Source organism: Phalacrocorax carbo, chromosome 3, assembly GCF_963921805.1.
Source record: "Phalacrocorax carbo chromosome 3, bPhaCar2.1, whole genome shotgun sequence".
Lineage (NCBI taxonomy): Eukaryota > Metazoa > Chordata > Aves > Suliformes > Phalacrocoracidae > Phalacrocorax > Phalacrocorax carbo.
The window spans coordinates 36,367,667-36,383,987 of record NC_087515.1 but is presented as its reverse complement, the minus strand read 5'-3'; the positions used below and the strand labels follow the sequence as shown (position 1 = coordinate 36,383,987).

The following is a 16,321-nucleotide window of genomic DNA, read 5'->3' as shown; positions in this document are numbered from 1 at the left end:
AAGGTGCCCCTGCCCCCTCACGACTACCTCCGTCCCTTTCATCTCCCCAACGGCCCCAATCCCCTTCTTCCCCCCCACAGCGGCTGCCCAACCACCCTCCCCTCACGCCCCCCGCCCTCACCCTCCAACTCACGCTCCCCTTGGCGCCCCCCAACCCTCCCCTCAGCTCCTTCCCGCCCTCCCCTCGCTCACACCTTGGGGCAGGTAATCCCGCCCCACCTCGCAGAAGAGGCCGCCACCATTGGCGGGTGGGCGCATGACCGCCATCAATCACCTGGCGGCTCCCCCCGTGATTGGGCAGCCCACCCCCCTCGGTCGGGAGGTGGTCCGTGGGTGCGTGGGTTCCCCTCCCCCCCCCCCGGGTGCGGGCGGGCACGCGCCTGCGCGCGGAGCCGGGTGGGGTGCGGGGTGGGAGGAGGAAGGGGGTGTGGGGCGTTGCCACGCAGGGCTCCCATCATAGCAACCGCTTCCTCCTCCGGGCACGGTGGCCGTGACGTCGGCAGCGTTTCCGCCCGGCTCGCGCTCTCGCCGCTTCCCTTCCTACTGCCGGAGCCCGCGCCGCGCCCAGCATCCGAGGGGAGCAGCCGCTGCCGCCGCACCGCGCTCCGCCGCCCGCCGCGCCGACGCCATGGTAGGGAGCGGGGGGCGCAGGACGTCACCCTTCCCCCCCTCTCCCCATCCCCCCTTCCTTCGCCCTCATCCCCGAGGAAAGAGGGGAGGGCGGCGGTTGGTACCGCCCGCCGCATCCCGGCCGGCGCCGCCGCTGAGCCCGGCGGCACGACCGTATCGCGCCCCGCTTTCTTTCTCCTTCTACACCCCCCTTTCCTCCCCGGTCCTTTTGCCTTTGAACTTCAGGCCGCGGATCCTTTCTTCCTCCCCCTCCCCCCAATCCCGCCATGAGGCGGCGGAAGGTTACTCCCCCCCTTGAGGCGGTGGAACTGTCCTCTCCCCTCCACCCACCTCCCCCATGAGGTGATGGTACGTTCCGCGCCGCACACAGGCGCTGGGGCGGGCGCGTCCATTTCGCCTGGGGGGGGGAGGCGGGAAGAGCCGGGGGTGAGGGGGACGGCGGCCGCCGCGGGGCGATGCGCACGGCCCCTCCCCGTGCCGCAGGGCGCGGCCGGGGGGGAGGGGCGGGGCTCCCCCCACGCGAGGGGCTGCGTGGGGAGCAGGCTGCAGCCTGCCCACGGCGGGGGGTGTGGGAGGCCGCCGCGGGGCTGCCCCCCTCCGGAGGAAGCGCGGCCCCACTCGCATCCGCCCCGACGGGCGGCCCCGGGCGGGAGCCATCTTCCCCAAAGCCGAGGGGTTTCGAGCCTGGCCTAGAAAACGGCGGCGGCTCCCCCGTGGCGGAGCGGGGCGGCGGAGGGGAGCAGCCCTTCTCCCGCCGGGCAGGGCAGGGCTCGGCCCCGCCGTCCCCCCTGCGCAGCCTCCCGGGGCCCGGCCGCCCGGAGCCAGCCCTAGCTGCAGTCAGCAGTCCTGCCAGCAGACAAAAGCGGGGGAAGCAAAACCGGCGGAAGGAAAGAGCTGGTCGTAACAAACGCGGTTTTGCAGCAAGTGCTCGAAAAAGCTTAAATTTTAAGGCACTTGCCGCAAGGGCTTCGGAGATTTTTGTCTTGCTTCTCTGCACGGAGAAGATACAATGCTGGACACATTATGTCTAAGATAGAACGCTGGAAGTGGAGGAAACGTAAAAATGCATTAAACATACACACTAGCCCATTTTCTCTGGCCTTCAAAAAAAATGCGGGTGGACTCCTTTCAGAAATGGGGCAGAATAAACCAAACAGCTATTATGCTTTATGGTGGTTTATTTTCTCTTGATTTACCTACACTAAAACTTTGCATCCCCGTTTAACTCAGGCTACTGAGACTGACAAATTCCCTTGAATCATTGGCTCTTACAGTTTTAACTGCTGTCCCATTTTTGCTTGAGTCATGCACAAATGCTTGTCCAGCAACAAACATTCCTGTGTTTTGATGCGTTTGCCTAGGTTATTTGCCTTTAGTAGAAGGGTTACATATTGAGGCCTTCCTATGGTATTTACCATTAGTTTCTTGAACATGTGGTGTATCTAGTAAATAAACTTCTAGTCTGTATAGACCCGGCAGACAGGATGTGCTACTAATCTTCCTGCTTCCTAGAACACCCAACTTGAAGCATGTACGCCTGGTCTGCAGTGTGGAGCAGAGCTAATGGGAGTTGCAGATGAAGCTGCTGAAAGTCTGACGAGACTTGCAGCTCTTGTTTAAAACAGGCTTGTCTGAACAAGCTAGCTACCACCTCTACAGTACGCAAACCTAGTTTAGAATGACTACTCAGTGTGTCAGGCTTCATCTTGCTTCAGGACCAGAGAATTCCTCACTCAGTCAAAACTAGTATTTCTCATAGTGATCTCCTTTTTTGAACAGTGTCTGGGTTGAGTTTTTTTCTAAGGTGCTTTCCAGTTGCTGCAGATGAACTTGCTTTCGGGCAAAGAGTGTGGGCCTTCTGGCAAAATACAGTAATGCCAGCAGGAGAGCATCATTTGGTGTCAAAAGAGCATTGAATTTTCTGCTTTAGTGTCTTGCCTCAAGGTTTGGTTTCTTTGCTACCGGATTAAATGAGTCCATGGTCTTTGGAAGACTACACAAATTATTTTTCTTGGTTGTTAGTCAATACTGTTCCCAAATCTGTAATTACAAGGTACACATGCCTCATCTACAAGATGACAGCCTCCTGACAATTGATATTGTGGGTGCCTGGCATGTTCCTACTTGCCTTGTCAGAATATCACTATCAAGAGGCTTCTGCTGGGAGCAAGGGCTGACCTAAGCAATCTCATGCGGGAGAGACTGCAGACAGCCAGAACTTGCATGTAAAGCTGTTCAGAGCCTTTTGCTTGACTGACTGTTCAGTATTCACAGTGATCTCCAGGAAGGATACCTCAGTAATGAGTGCTGGGGTGTCCAGAGCAGGCCTTTAAAGCCTGTTTTTAAGGATGAGGGTTTAAGCTTTAGGTTCCTGTAGGTGCCTGGAGGGCCACAAGAAAATTCTTGCAGACACTTGGGTTCATAATAGCTGATTTCTGTGCTGAATGTGTTTCTAAGAAGCTTTCCTTTCCTGCAAGAACCGCTGTGTGTACCAGCTTAAACCCACATTACCTTAAAAAAACCATGCGTTTCAACACAGGAATGGGTACTACTCAAAACTTCTGCCCCCCTACTGGCTACCACGGTTCCTCTTTTTCAGCAGTGTTGCTGGGGTTGCCTTTTGCAGGTATTGCTTGTTCTACCTACCTTGATAATTATATTGGGAGTGTACTTCATGGTAGCTCAGAGGAGGAGATGATTTCCTCTTTGGCTGGAAGCTGAGGAAATGACCTCCAGGAATTCAGGGGAGGCTTTTTTCTGCTTTTTCTTAGTAATTGCTTTCTTGTTCATCTCTCCTCATCTGGTCGATAACCTTTCATATTGGCAGGGAAAAAAAGCTGAATAGTTTTGATTCCTTCCCCCCCCCCCCCCCCCCCCCCCCTCAAGAGACCAAATAATGGAAGAGAAAAACTTAAGTCTAGCTGGTAAGATCTGTCTATAAGTGATAAGTAAATAACTGTACTTCTTGCTGGTTTATGGTGTGCAAATAATGGCCTCTTACACAACAGCAGTAAAAAGGCAGTTAGTTATGTTTCCTGTCATCCTTCAGATCTGAATTGAAGCTTTGGACTTTCAGATGCATAGGTTGGCTGGAGTAATTGGAGGTGTCAGTGTGTTGGGCTGTAGGTAGCGGAGGACATGAGCCCATTGGGGACTCGAAGTCACTGGCATTCCCACACTGGTGCTGGTCTTTGGGGTGAAGGTAAACTAGTTGCTCTATGTGTTGCTTCCTTGCCCGCTCAGTAAAGCAGGGATGGTAATATCAGATGGGTTTTCTTGAGTGCTCAAGTAACAGATTAAAAGCAAAGCAGTATATAAGTTCCTTGTATTTTTAACCACCCACATTTTTATTTGGCCTGTCGGCTATAGCTGACACCTTTTCTGAGCCCTGATTTGGCAAAATGTTGTCCCAGCCTGTTAGCTGCAGCCAGGCTATGTGACCCTCCCTGTCTGCTAGGTGCTCTCACAACTAACTTGGCTCAGCTTTCCCTTCAGGATCTTGGTGCTGATGATGTATTGTGTGACAACGTAAGGCACAGCTTTGTGAAGGCTGCTATCCCAGAACAGCCGGGTGGTGATAGGTTTAATTGAAAAAATGTTTGTTGCAGAGATGACACATTACTGAGTCAGATGGAAATGCCACATGGTTACACAGGCAGTTCTGGCAGTGGCAGGGGATTTTGAAGGTAGATAGGAGGGATGGTATGCCAAGCATAGGGGAAACAAGGTATTTGCCGAAGCAACTGAGAACCAAGTGTGTGGCAGTAGTGTGACTAGCAAACATGGGAGCACAGTGTTCTCGAATCTCTGCCTTTGCAGTTAAATGAGTTGTACTGTAATAAGTTATTGGTGTCAAATTCTGGAAAAATTGTTGATGCTTTTCCAAGGAGGAAAAGTTTCCACTTGAGTAGCTGTGGATAGTCCATGCTGGTGTATACAATGTGTGTGCATGATTCCCAAACAAAACAAGTCAAGAACTGGTTCTTAAAATGTCTCTGTAGATAACATATGCACAGGCACCACTGTGGAGGGTTCTTAGGTTCTGATCATGGGAAAGAAAACCCAGACTATAAAACTCTCAATGCTTAAAATGAAATTTAGGCCTTCAAACTTGTCTTGAGGCAAACTAAGTCATTAATTTAAAGTTGTCTGTCTTACAATTGAGGAGGGAACAAAGACTTTTCTTAGGTAAAATATTTTAAGTATTTAAGGAAAATACTGGAGTTCACAGTGCTTCCGGACAAAAGAGGAGGCAAATTTCATTGTGTCAAAATCATGTTTCAGTGCAGGCTTGCTACAAATCCAGTTTATCAGGTGTCTGGCATGTGTGTCACTCCTGAAATGGCTTCCTGTATATGGGGATTTTCTTGAGAAAGCTTTGGAGTATTCCTCAGTCTTCCCCCATGTAGATTAAATTTCAGTTGTAGAGCACTTGGTGATGGAGGCTATTAGTGGAGGCAGCTGGGGATGGCTCTTGCAGTTGGAAGCCTGCTAGACAGAAGGCTCTCTCTTTGGGCTGCCCTGTGTAGGGATGGCATTCTGCTCTCACAAGACTTCTGCAGTGCTTTGCACTTAAGGCAGGAACGATGGCTTTGTGTAGGGAATAAGAGCCGCTGTGTTACTGCAGCACATGCTGACAAGGCATTTAATGCAACCATTACCTCATGTGCCTACAGCAGTCCCTATGAAAATACAATGGAGATACTGGTATAAGTACTCCAGAATAATGTCTGAGGCAATGCTGCCTGCAAGACATGCCACCTTTGCAATGGTTGCACAGAGGTACTGGGGGAGGACTCATTTTGCTGATTCCCTCAGAGAAATTTACTCTTCTCTGTTCTTGCCTGAATGTCTCCCTGAATATGCTGTACTGGCGTCATTCTCCCATCTGATAATTAGGTGGCTTGCCTCCTTGCTGCTGCCTTGTTTCAATAAGGTTAACAGGCCCTGCAGTTAAGGTCCTTGACAGTTAGCCAGAAGCAGGCCGGTTACTTGAAGCTAGTCTTTTCTCTGCGGTTGTGTCTCTAGAGTGGTTTTAAGTTGGTGTGCCTGTGTTACAGGGTTTATCTGTCCACTACAACAAAATGTCACCTGCTAATGGTTGCATAGCCCACAAGTACCTGCAAAATGTACTGCTCAATGAGCAGCCACCCATGAACCATAGCAGGATAACTGCTTTCATACTGGAAAAGGAACAGAACCAGGCTAGCTGTCGTAGCCCTGCAGTGTTCAAGCCAGAATGTACAAAATAATAATGAATGTGCTGTATTGAATCCTCTGAGCAGAGCAATATTGGGCCAAAGAGAGAGAATCCAGACTAACAAATAAACGTTTATTCTGTCATCACTGGTGGGATGGAGGCTTCTCACCAGCTATTCTTCTGGACAAATCAGCGGAGACATGGTTAAAATGTCAACTGAGGACATGTATTTACAAGTGTAGCATTTCTCTGTCTTTCAGTGCTCTTAACAGTCATCCTGTTGCAGCCCTGCACAGAATGGTTGCAACCAACTTATAACAAAAGCTGCCCAGGGTTTGGGTTTTTTTCCTTTTTTAGTATGTTTATGAAGCCAGTCATGACTGGTACAAGCTCAGGGTTGAAGAGGGAGTCCTACAGTTACAAAAGTAGATCCTCTTTTTGGAAGCAATTATTTGCACCGGGAGTTTATGGGTTCATTTCAACCCATACTGTGACACAGCTATAGGGTTTTCTCAGATGGAACAAATCTGCATTGTCCCTAGCAATATAATGGCTGCTAATGTCAGCCTGTGTGATGAATCCAGGGGTTGTACAGCAGCTGTGAAAAGGAGTAGCACCAGCTACCAGCTGTTAGCCTTTTGCTTTGAAAATTTTTTTTAAAAATCCAGTTCTTACTGTTGTGCCTTCAGCTTCTGGTCAGCCCCTGTTATCAGCTGCAGATTAACAGTGAATTGAGTTTCCAGACTGAATACTCTCAACATTTTTGGAATCTGAACTGATTTGCCAGCAGTGCTTAGTTTCTTTATAAGGAAACAACTTGTCTCCCAACTTGGAGAATGTTTCTGGCTGTGCAGTGGCACAAGTATATGCTCTTGACTGCATACTTTGCATCAACCTGCAGCTCCGTTGCTGCTGCTTATTCCTGGCTCTCTGCTGAGCATTGGTCTCTTCTGTCAGAGTTAACTTCTTGGCAACAGGAATTGGTGCTTGGGAATTAGTTGTCACCTTGGAGCAAAGACCAAGAATTGACAAAGGTAGAGCTAGGTGACATGAACTGCTTTTTTATTTTTTTAATCACTAAATTACTCCCATGCTATTTCAGGCTTTCTGAGCATTTTCTATTTAGAATCTTGAGTTTTTTGTGACTGAAAACTGAGTCTTGAAACCTGTTGTCAGCTACTGAGGTGCCATTAGTTAGAAGACAAACCTCAGGGGGGAAAAAAAGTTGTCTTGAGTTCACTCTGGATTTGTCCTTAGTGAATGATGCAACAGTTCTAGCTGCTGCACTGTTTGCTTTATTAGGGCAACCTTGTGTTATTCCCAGAGGGCTCTTATCTACACCAACTACTGGGATGGGAGGAGGAAGACCTTTATTCCTTGTTAGTTCTCAGTCACACTCTGACAAAGTGCAGTCTCTCTGTATGGAGGAGGTGACATAGGAATGAGTCATTTTGCGTTGATGCTTGCACTTTTACTTGAATTTATCCTGGAACAGGCTTTTTTCACTTACTTTCCGTATTGAAGATGTGCAGAAGGGTGGCTGCGTGCCAGGCAGCTGAGGCATGGTGAGATGAGGATGTTCTACTATCCCAAAGAGAGTGCAAGGGATTCTGGATAGATTACCCCTAATAGACAAGCCATGCATTTTAAGTCTTGAGGGAGGTCTCCTTGTATTTGAGTAAACCCCTAAAGTGTACTGTTCTCCACACTAGAGAAAAGCTTCTGTCTCATTCACTGCTGTATGAGATTGCCCTGATTTTGCATGACCAGCACTTGGAGGCTGGCATGTAGATTTCCCATGGTAATAGATTCTGCCAGCTCTGCCACCTCTCTCAACTGGGTTAGCAAAGCTACGCCAGCCATTACAAGTTACAGAAGGAGAGATGTTGGTAGAAAAAGGAGAATCCAGGCTCATCTGAGGTCCTGCATGGTAGGCATTGGTCAAGGCTTTAAAAAAATAAATACATTAAGTAGTTGTTCAATCAATAACCATCTCTCAAGGACAGCTTGTTTGAAAGTTAGCACTAAGCAGTTCCCTTTACCACTGACTTCCCTAGTTTTGCAGCTGAGCTCTGCTGTTTCTTTAGAATGTTCCCACTCTGACAAGATACAGTGTCCCCCCCCAAAAGTAATCCAGATCCATCGAGCAGATGTTTTGGGGCTGAGCTTAAGGAAAAACAAAATTAATAACCACCTGTAGTCTTTTTCAGTTGGTATATCTGCATGCTACTTTACCTGACTCTTTAGTACTGCTGACTGTGCTTGTAACAGTGACATATGGCAGTTTACACAAAGGGAGGAGGGCAGTTTTCCTTCCAAGATATGAATTGCTGTATCTGAGGATAATGTCATTTGAATTTGGAAGACCAAAAACCAGTGGGGAAAGAAGCAATACTAGAAGGAGTCTCTCTGTTTACACTGCATGCAGCATTTTGAACAGATAGCTGAGTGTTGGACAGGCTTCAGTTCGCTCTTTACTACTCTGGCCAAGATGCATGATGTCCTTCCAGCAGTGTCCACTGGCGAGTATGGCTCCCCACACTTGCAGTATTCACTATTGCACAGCTGCTTTTAAGCTCTCCAACTTTGCTGCACTCTGAGAACAAAACACAGATAGAAATGCTTCTACCCTGCCACCTCTCTCTTTTTTTTTTTTTTTTTTTTGTTGGTCTTGTTCTCAAAAAAGCAGCAGACTGAAAATGCAGTTCAGCCTCTTGTCATTCTTGCTAGGTCTTGTCCTCTTTATTCTGTGCAGCTGCCTTTAACATTAGATTGGTGATGCTGCATCTGCACCTCCTATTACAGCTAGCATAGGGGGATACCACTGAGTAACTAGAATTTCCTGTCAGACTTCAAGGAGGGGAGGGAGGAAGGCTGAAAGTGCAGTTGGCTTTAAAAACTGATGGAGGAACTGCTGGGAAGTGGACACTTTAACTGTTAGAATTGAAAGTTCTCCCTTTCAGAAGCTGCTCTGAAGTCAGTGTTTTAAAGTTGGCTTGTTCAGTTGAAAACTGTACCACTACAGTCTCGGTACCCCACTACGTCTTTCTTGATCTCTAAATGAAATCCATGTGACAAGCATGGAATTTGGCCGTGTTTTACCTCCGTTCCTAAAGCTGCTAGTAAACATGCTAGAAACAGCTAGGAAACTTTGAACAGAAGATCCTAGTGGCCTTGATTGTCTAGCCAGCCTGAAATGGGTAACAAAATTAAGCTGTTCTAATGCCAAAGGATCTGCCACAATTAAATCTCGGAGGACAAGGAGTGGATATGCATGTAAAACGACCCCAAAACAATGTTCTAATATGAGGAGGATTGTGCCATCTTCAGAATAGTTTTGGTTTGGCAGCTGGCTGTGGGCAGCACCGAGACTCCAGATTCTTTACTTGTCTTGGAAAAAGAGGGTCTGCAGCCTTTTCTGACAAGACTCTCAGGCTACTGGTGACTATTGCCAGTATCAGTTGCCTTCTAGCCTTGAATTTAAGGCAGTGCAGTAATGTAGTTCTGAAAACTTGCAGCAGTAGGCCTAAAGGTCTTTGTTCTTGTCTTTGCAGGCATCTGGAGTACAAGTTGCCGATGAAGTATGCCGTATCTTCTATGACATGAAGGTGCGGAAGTGCTCTACGCCTGAGGAAATTAAGAAGAGGAAGAAGGCTGTCATCTTCTGCCTCAGTCCAGACAAAAAGTGCATTATTGTGGAAGAAGGCAAAGAGATTCTGGTGGGAGATGTTGGTGTGACAGTTACCGACCCTTTCAAGCATTTTGTGCAAATGCTTCCTGAGAAGGATTGCCGTTATGCCTTGTATGATGCAAGCTTCGAGACCAAGGAATCCAAAAAAGAAGAGCTGATGTTTTTCTTGTGGTAAGCTGTCTTCCCAACTCATTCCTAACATGCAGTCCGAACACTCTGGGTGAGGTCTCTGAGCGCTTGTATTGCCCAGGCTGGCAAGATGGCAGGCTTAAAGTGAGCCAGGCAGCCTGATGTCTGTATTCTGAGCCATGAAATGTTTCACTTGTTCATAGTCAGTAGGACACTGCTTCTGTCTATGCTGGATAATAAATGCCACTAATTGCACTTTTTTTGGTGTATCCCACTAGGGCACCAGAACAAGCACCTCTCAAAAGTAAGATGATCTACGCAAGCTCCAAGGATGCAATCAAAAAGAAGTTTCAAGGTATGTAATACAGCTAATGCTCCTAGGCATGCCATGCTCCTAGAATGCTTACACAGCAAGGCTTAACCATTGGCTAACTGGCCCTTTTTTTGAGATACTAATGAGAGATGACAACTTTGCAGGTGAAATGCCCTGTGGCGCAGCTAAAATGAGCTCTGGCTAAAGCTTATACTGCCTGACTCTGAATTTTAGAGGCACTACAACTGTGCTCAGGACAAGAGCAGGCTTTGCTATGTGTGAACACCGTACTTGTACTGTCCAGAGCAGCATATCTGCAGTGAGCAAGACTGACAGGATCATTGTGCAGCAGTACCAGCTCTCACAGGACAACTCGGTAGTGGACTGGAACTATCCAGGGAGATTGTGTGCTGCACATGTGGAAGTCAAAAAATGAAAAAAAGAATCCTGTGATTTTTCTGCTTTCTTCCATGTCATACAGACTTGGGTTGGGCTCCCCACCCTCCAAAAAAATAAATCATGCTTAATTCATTAGACCAGCAGAGTCTTTCTGTTCTCTACATCTCAAATTACCGCTGATTCTTTTACCCACCTCTCCAGAGCCAGCGGGAGCTGAGTCAGCCATCTTAGTGTACTTGCATGTAGCATCCTCAGCTACTGTACCCAGGCTAGCACTAGAAAAGAGAGATTCACTCATAAGATAGCCTGCAGTGACAAGGCTAACAGTCTGAGTGCTGATCTAGTGAAAACTTTCTCCCTGATATTTCTACGTTGCTATTTGGTGTGTAGCTAGATGTGACATACCAGGGGAAGAACATCCAAATTCCGAAGCTAAGTCAGGACTTACCTGCTTGAGTGACCAATTGCCTCTTCTAATATTACTACCAAGTATGTTTCTTTGATTACTAGCATGTTGAACTAGTGCATTGTTGAGTGTTTTGCCTCTTTTTTTTTTTTTAGGCATAAAGCATGAATGCCAAGCAAATGGGCCAGAGGACCTCAACCGAGCTTGCATTGCTGAGAAGCTAGGAGGCTCCCTAGTCGTAGCTTTTGAAGGAAGTCCCGTGTAGATGTCATACAGTGCCACAACTCTACAAGCATTCCACGTTTTAATATATCAGTTATGTAAAGCAACCATTCTAGGCAAGGGTTTCACTAACTGTAGGGAGGTGTCTTATAGAATAAAGTAGATTTTGGAGATGTAGCTTGTATGTACAAATGACCCTAAATAAATCAAATCTAAGGATTGATCTTGGTGTATTAATATTTGCATTGGTTTTCCAGCCCAATACTGTCCCTGATGGATTAACACTAAAGGTCTCCAAAAATTTTGGTCCAATGCAGCAGTGTATCATGGGATGAAAAGGAGTTGGGGGGGAAGAACAATCTGGTTCCTGTTCTTACTTTTCTAAATTGTACAAGCAAAATTCAGTCAATCTTCTTGAGGCTACTGGCCAAATTGCCAAACTCAAAAATGTTTCCCCTGTAACAGTTTAATACAGGACTTAAAACCTGTAGTTGAAGTTAGACTAAAGCAACCTGTTGGCACCAATACTGGGTTAAATTCTTAGTGCTTGCAGTTGCAGACCAGTACTAATAAAGGCTAATTCTGAAGTTAAGGATAAAATAGACACACTTTTCTGGAGAAATAGTCCTAATCCAGTCTCTTGTAAATTCACTGTGCAGTAATGATATTTCAAGGTTCACTTGTTCTGCAGGTCCAATTTTCTTGCTATGAAGTGTCTTGAGGTCTCTTCCAGCCTGAGTGATTCTATAAAACTTGCTTTTCAATTGACAGCTTAATTTAGAACTACCTTAGTTTTACTAATACACGCTAGCTAGCAGATCAGATGCTTCTGAGGCTTTTACAGATGCAGATTCTTATATCAGAGCTCTCCAGTTATGGGTATTATAATGAGAAGGGACCACGTCTTAAAAAGTGGTATTCTTAGCCCCAGTCTTTGGTCTCTTGGTCCATTTGTCCATAGTGACTATTGATTTCACTTAGAACCAATCAGCCTGACTAATACGGCTTGATCTGGGTTCTTTGTCTGTTAGCTTCTTTAATTCTGTAGAAATGCATGGAAATATCACCTACTAGAAAGTTTGACCTGAAATGCCTTTTGTATGGGGGGTAGAGAACATTCCTGTGCCAGTTACGGAGATCTTCAAAGCTTCCATGTTTCGCCAGTGGTTGATTAAAGCTGTTTCCTTTGTGTAATGTGTTCATGGGAGTTGCATAGAATTTTCCTGTATGTCTGTAGAGAAAAAGAAAAAAAAAAACCAAACCCTTAGCCTCCAGTGCATTACTGTGATATGTTCTGTGCGTGCCAAATTTGAATACCCTAAATAAATGGGGTTTCCCTCCCCTGGGTCAGTGACTGATTCCTCTGGATTAGTCTTCCTGCAGTGGGGCTGGCGCTGCTGGCTGAGCATGCCAGTGCCCCATGTAAGCCAGATGCTCAAGGAGCTGTGACATCTTTTGCAGCTACTGGCCTGTGTGGCTCACAGGGTGGGAAGCAGGCTGGAAGGAAGAGCTGGTGGAGGTGGAAAGCGGGTTCATCTGCCTGCGAAGTGTACTGCCCTCCTTTGCCCTGCCTCCCTCTCACAGCTGTGTGACTGCCAGCTTGCTGCAGGCTCTAGCTTCCCTGGCACCACCTTGTCTCCATTTTAGGCTTCAGACCCCGATTTCTGTGGGTTGGGGAGCTTCCTGGGAAGTATGGGGTATTGCAGCCTGAGTGGGAGAAACCCAGCATGTGTCAGTTATTTTGTGCTGCATTCCCTGTAAGAACTGAGGGAGCTTTCTCTGGCCAGCCCAATGAAGCCCAGGCAGTTACAGGCTGCCCCTTCCTCTGCAAGCTCTTGCCAGATGTGCAGGGACAGAAAGCTGTACTGTCCCCGCAGCTCCTTGGCAGAGCAGTGTTGTGCTGGTTTATCTACACGGCCAGGGTAATAATGGTCCATTACCTAACTCAGCATGTGCCCTCTCTGGCCATGCTGTGTAGTTAAAACCTTTAATTAAAGGCAGGCATTGACTGCTTGCTCTAACTTGGCACCCACATGGGTCACACGGCTGGAAGCACAAGGTTCTCTGATGCAGAGATCCACCAGAGCGAAGCTTTCTCATTTGGAGAAAAGCACACAGGCCTGGTTTCTGGGGGTGCATTTAGCCTGTGTTTCAGTCAACTCTCAGCATGCCCAAGTGGGTAATCATCCCCATAAACAGCTCCTCCTTGCCTAGGTGTCTGCAGTACTAGTCTCTGTCTGAAGTCCAGGTCAAGATAAGGAAACCTGAGTGACACGGTGGGAGTGGTGCTGCCTGACAAACAAAGGGAACACCCAGCCGAGATCCAGCTGATAACCACGGTCTCCAGACTGCAGACATCTTTGAAGAGATACACAGCCCAGGTGACAACATGGTGGACTTCTGCCTGGGATTTCCTTCTTTGGTTAGAAAATGGAGCGGGAGTCCCTGCAATGGGGGAAGGATGTGAGACCTCCAAGGTAGAAGTGCACTTCCCACAACATGCAAGCCCTTGGATCAGGGACTTGGGTATAAAGTGTCTTAGTCCTGGGACTTCGAGGGATGAGAGGCCTGAGGTGGCGCTTTGGGCCTTGCTTAGGTGTGGTCCTGCAGCATCAGCTGATCTAAGAGGCTTTGGATGCTTTTAGGAGCCTTGCAGCAATCCCTGAGGTATTATACTGGCCTAACTGGAAGAGTTCTCTGGCACTCCAGCGCCGGCAGTAACTTAACCTTCAGAGCTATAATGCTTCAGGCTTGTCCATGTCATGGAGTTAGTGGGCCAAACTTCACCACCTCCCAAGACTGTTTGCCCTTCTGCAGTTGGAGGGGATGAAAAGCATGGGAAGATATTTCCTCTTGTGACTGTTTCAAATCCTTTCAGTTAAGGTTTCTCCCAAAACACCCAGACCTTCTGAAAAGGCAAGGCAAGCAGGGAGAGACATCAGGAATGCTTCCTACAGCTGGGGAAAGAAACTACTTTCTAACAGGACTACATGAAGAGAAAGGTGAAGGGGTTCAGATGACAGACATGGCTTGGAGCTGTGCAAGCTCAGCAGGACTGCAGTCCAGGTAATGTAGCTCAGGTGTGGCAGGAGCAGAGCTGCTAGAAACCTTTCTAAGTGCACATGCAGGCAAGGGTTTCCTGAAAGCCATTTTTGTCCATTATACTGGGGAGAAGATGGGGGTGGGAGACTGGTAATTCAGGCCTGAGTGTGAGCAGCAGGTGGGGTGAACATAATTTAGCTGCTCCAGTAAAGGTGAACTTGGGTGTCTAAGCTATGGCTTGCTAAACCCACGTACCTAAGCTGAACGGTAACTCCAGCCTTGGCAGAACTCAGCAGAAGGATCCAGCTCTCCCATTCAGAATCACCCCAGCTAAGCGATTGCTTGATCTTTAAATAAAGTGCCTGCCTGTGGCACCCTGGCACCCAGCTGCTGATCATACCTGCCCTGAGTCACAGGCTGACACGTAACAAGGAGGAAAAGAGATAACCCTCTGCAAAGCCTGTGCTGTTGGGTGGACATGCTACGAAATCCCACCAGCTCCTGGGAGAGCAGGGGCTGGCTAGTTCTCAGCATGCTGGTGGGCAAGGCTTGGGTTTCTCCTAGCCCCTTGGGATGTCCTTCCCCTTCCACCAAGGTGCTGAGGGAAGAAAAAAAAACCCAGCAGTGCCACACCAGGTATTGAAAATTACGGTAAACCTCTTCTCCAGAGATGTGTTTTTCAGGTTTGCGTAACAAGATCAGCCCCACTCTCTTCCTAAAACAGCCACCTAAGCAATGGGTCCTGGAAGGGCACCATATCCCTCCACACTGGGGGGAGGGGGGGGGTGTCACCAAATCTGCTCTTGTGTGGCTTTTGGAACCCCATCAGAGCCCACCTGCCCTATAGCACGCTCAGGATGGCAGCCGCCCTACTTGTGTTGGCTGGGGCCTCTGTTACTGCTCTTGTGTTAACACCTGGGTGTCATCTGCTCTGTTTTGCACAAGCAGTCACAATAAAGGAAATCATTGTTGCAAAAGCAAAAAAAACCCGAAAACCCGAGGATTGCATCACTTCGCTGCGCCTGTTGCTCTGGGGCCGTTCCCACCGATGGCTCTCAGGGGGTGATAGCCATCCCGATATGCTCAACAACTTAGTCTAGCCTGTGTGTTGGGTGGGTTTGGTTTTGTTTTTCAATCCTGGTAAAATCCAGGCATTCCCTCACTTTTGGGGCTCTTAAAAGCCAAAAGGTGGCAGGCATGCTGCTCTGTGGGGAGAGGCACTGCTGACAGCACTGAGGCCACCAGCCGTCCTTGTCTCATGAGGTCTTCCTTGTGCATCTGAAAGTCCAGAAAGAGAAACTGAAGACTCATCATTGCTGCAGGGCAAAGGTCTCCTTCCCAAGTTTGTGCCTCCCTTGTGGGGAGATGGAGCTGCCGGAGCCTGGGGCATGTGCAGGATCTGCTGCCTACATGCATGCAACAGCCCTCATGGAGTAGTGCTGAAAGAGGTGGTGTGGGTGGCAGCAGCAGGGCTTGTAATGAGCGTGTAGGGTCGCAGCTGCCATGCAAAGGGCTGGGGCCACCTCCCCACAGGGAGACACAGTCCTCCAGCCACATGTGCAAGCTCCATCACCTCCCATCCTGCGAGGAAATGCAGGCAGGAGTGCCAGAGGGGCATCATGGAGCCAAATCTGGAGGGTGGTTCTTCTCCCTGCAGCTCAGCACAGCCCCGAAAGGTGCTCAGCCCATTTCTGCAATTAGTGCTGATGGGCTCAGTGCTGATGTGCACCCTGATGTCTGGGTGCAGCAGCCCTTGCTCAGCCTCCATCAGCAAAGCCCCAGCTTTATCCAGTGCTGGATAAAAGGGTGCCTTCAGACAAGGGCGGGGGCAGGTCTGGGGGAGAGTGGGCTCAGGTTGCCTCTTCCTCAGCCACAATTCAGCCAGGCCTCCTTTTCTGGCCTGGTCAAAGATGGATCTCATACACACACACCACGCCCCCACCCCTCTTCCCCACCCCCAAAATGTGACTTGCACACCCCATCTTCCTCACAGCCCTGGAGCCCACCTCAAAACTGCACGGAGTCTCTAGTATCTAATATAGAGGTTGAGCACACCCTGCCTTCCCCAGCAACAAAATGGAGGCAGCTCTGTCCCTCATCCTCCACCCCAGCTTTGGTCCCTCAGGGGTGTGGGAAGAGCCAAGCGCTTCAGGGCCTCTTTCCCCCCTCTCTCAAATCCTGCTGATGCCAGTGCCGGGCTCAGCAGCTTTATTGTGGGGAGACAGGCACCGAGCCGTCACGTGGCCTCTGCCATTTCGTAAGAAACCAGGGCTTAAAAAAAAAAAAAAG

The 16,321-nt window shown here is 48.5% G+C and overlaps 1 protein-coding gene across 1 annotated transcript; it reads left to right on the top strand.

The window, feature by feature from the left end:
• Window positions 1-482: 482 nt before the first annotated feature.
• DSTN (destrin, actin depolymerizing factor) lies at window positions 483-12,336 on the top strand. Its single transcript, XM_064446503.1, has 4 exons — window positions 483-631; window positions 9,385-9,692; window positions 9,929-10,005; window positions 10,924-12,336. The coding sequence occupies exons 1-4, from the start codon at window positions 629-631 to the stop codon at window positions 11,031-11,033; spliced, it is 498 nt and encodes a 165-aa protein (XP_064302573.1). The 5' UTR covers window positions 483-628; the 3' UTR covers window positions 11,034-12,336.
• Window positions 12,337-16,321: the final 3,985 nt, after the last annotated feature.

What these genes read in the sequence shown, in the direction of transcription:
- DSTN (XM_064446503.1), top strand. An exon ending in GAGCTGATGTTTTTCTTGTG is followed by an intron (nt 9,693 to 9,928) that starts GTAAGCTGTCTT and finishes GTATCCCACTAG; the next exon opens with GGCACCAGAACAAGCACCTC. An exon ending in AATCAAAAAGAAGTTTCAAG is followed by an intron (nt 10,006 to 10,923) that starts GTATGTAATACA and finishes TTTTTTTTTTAG; the next exon opens with GCATAAAGCATGAATGCCAA.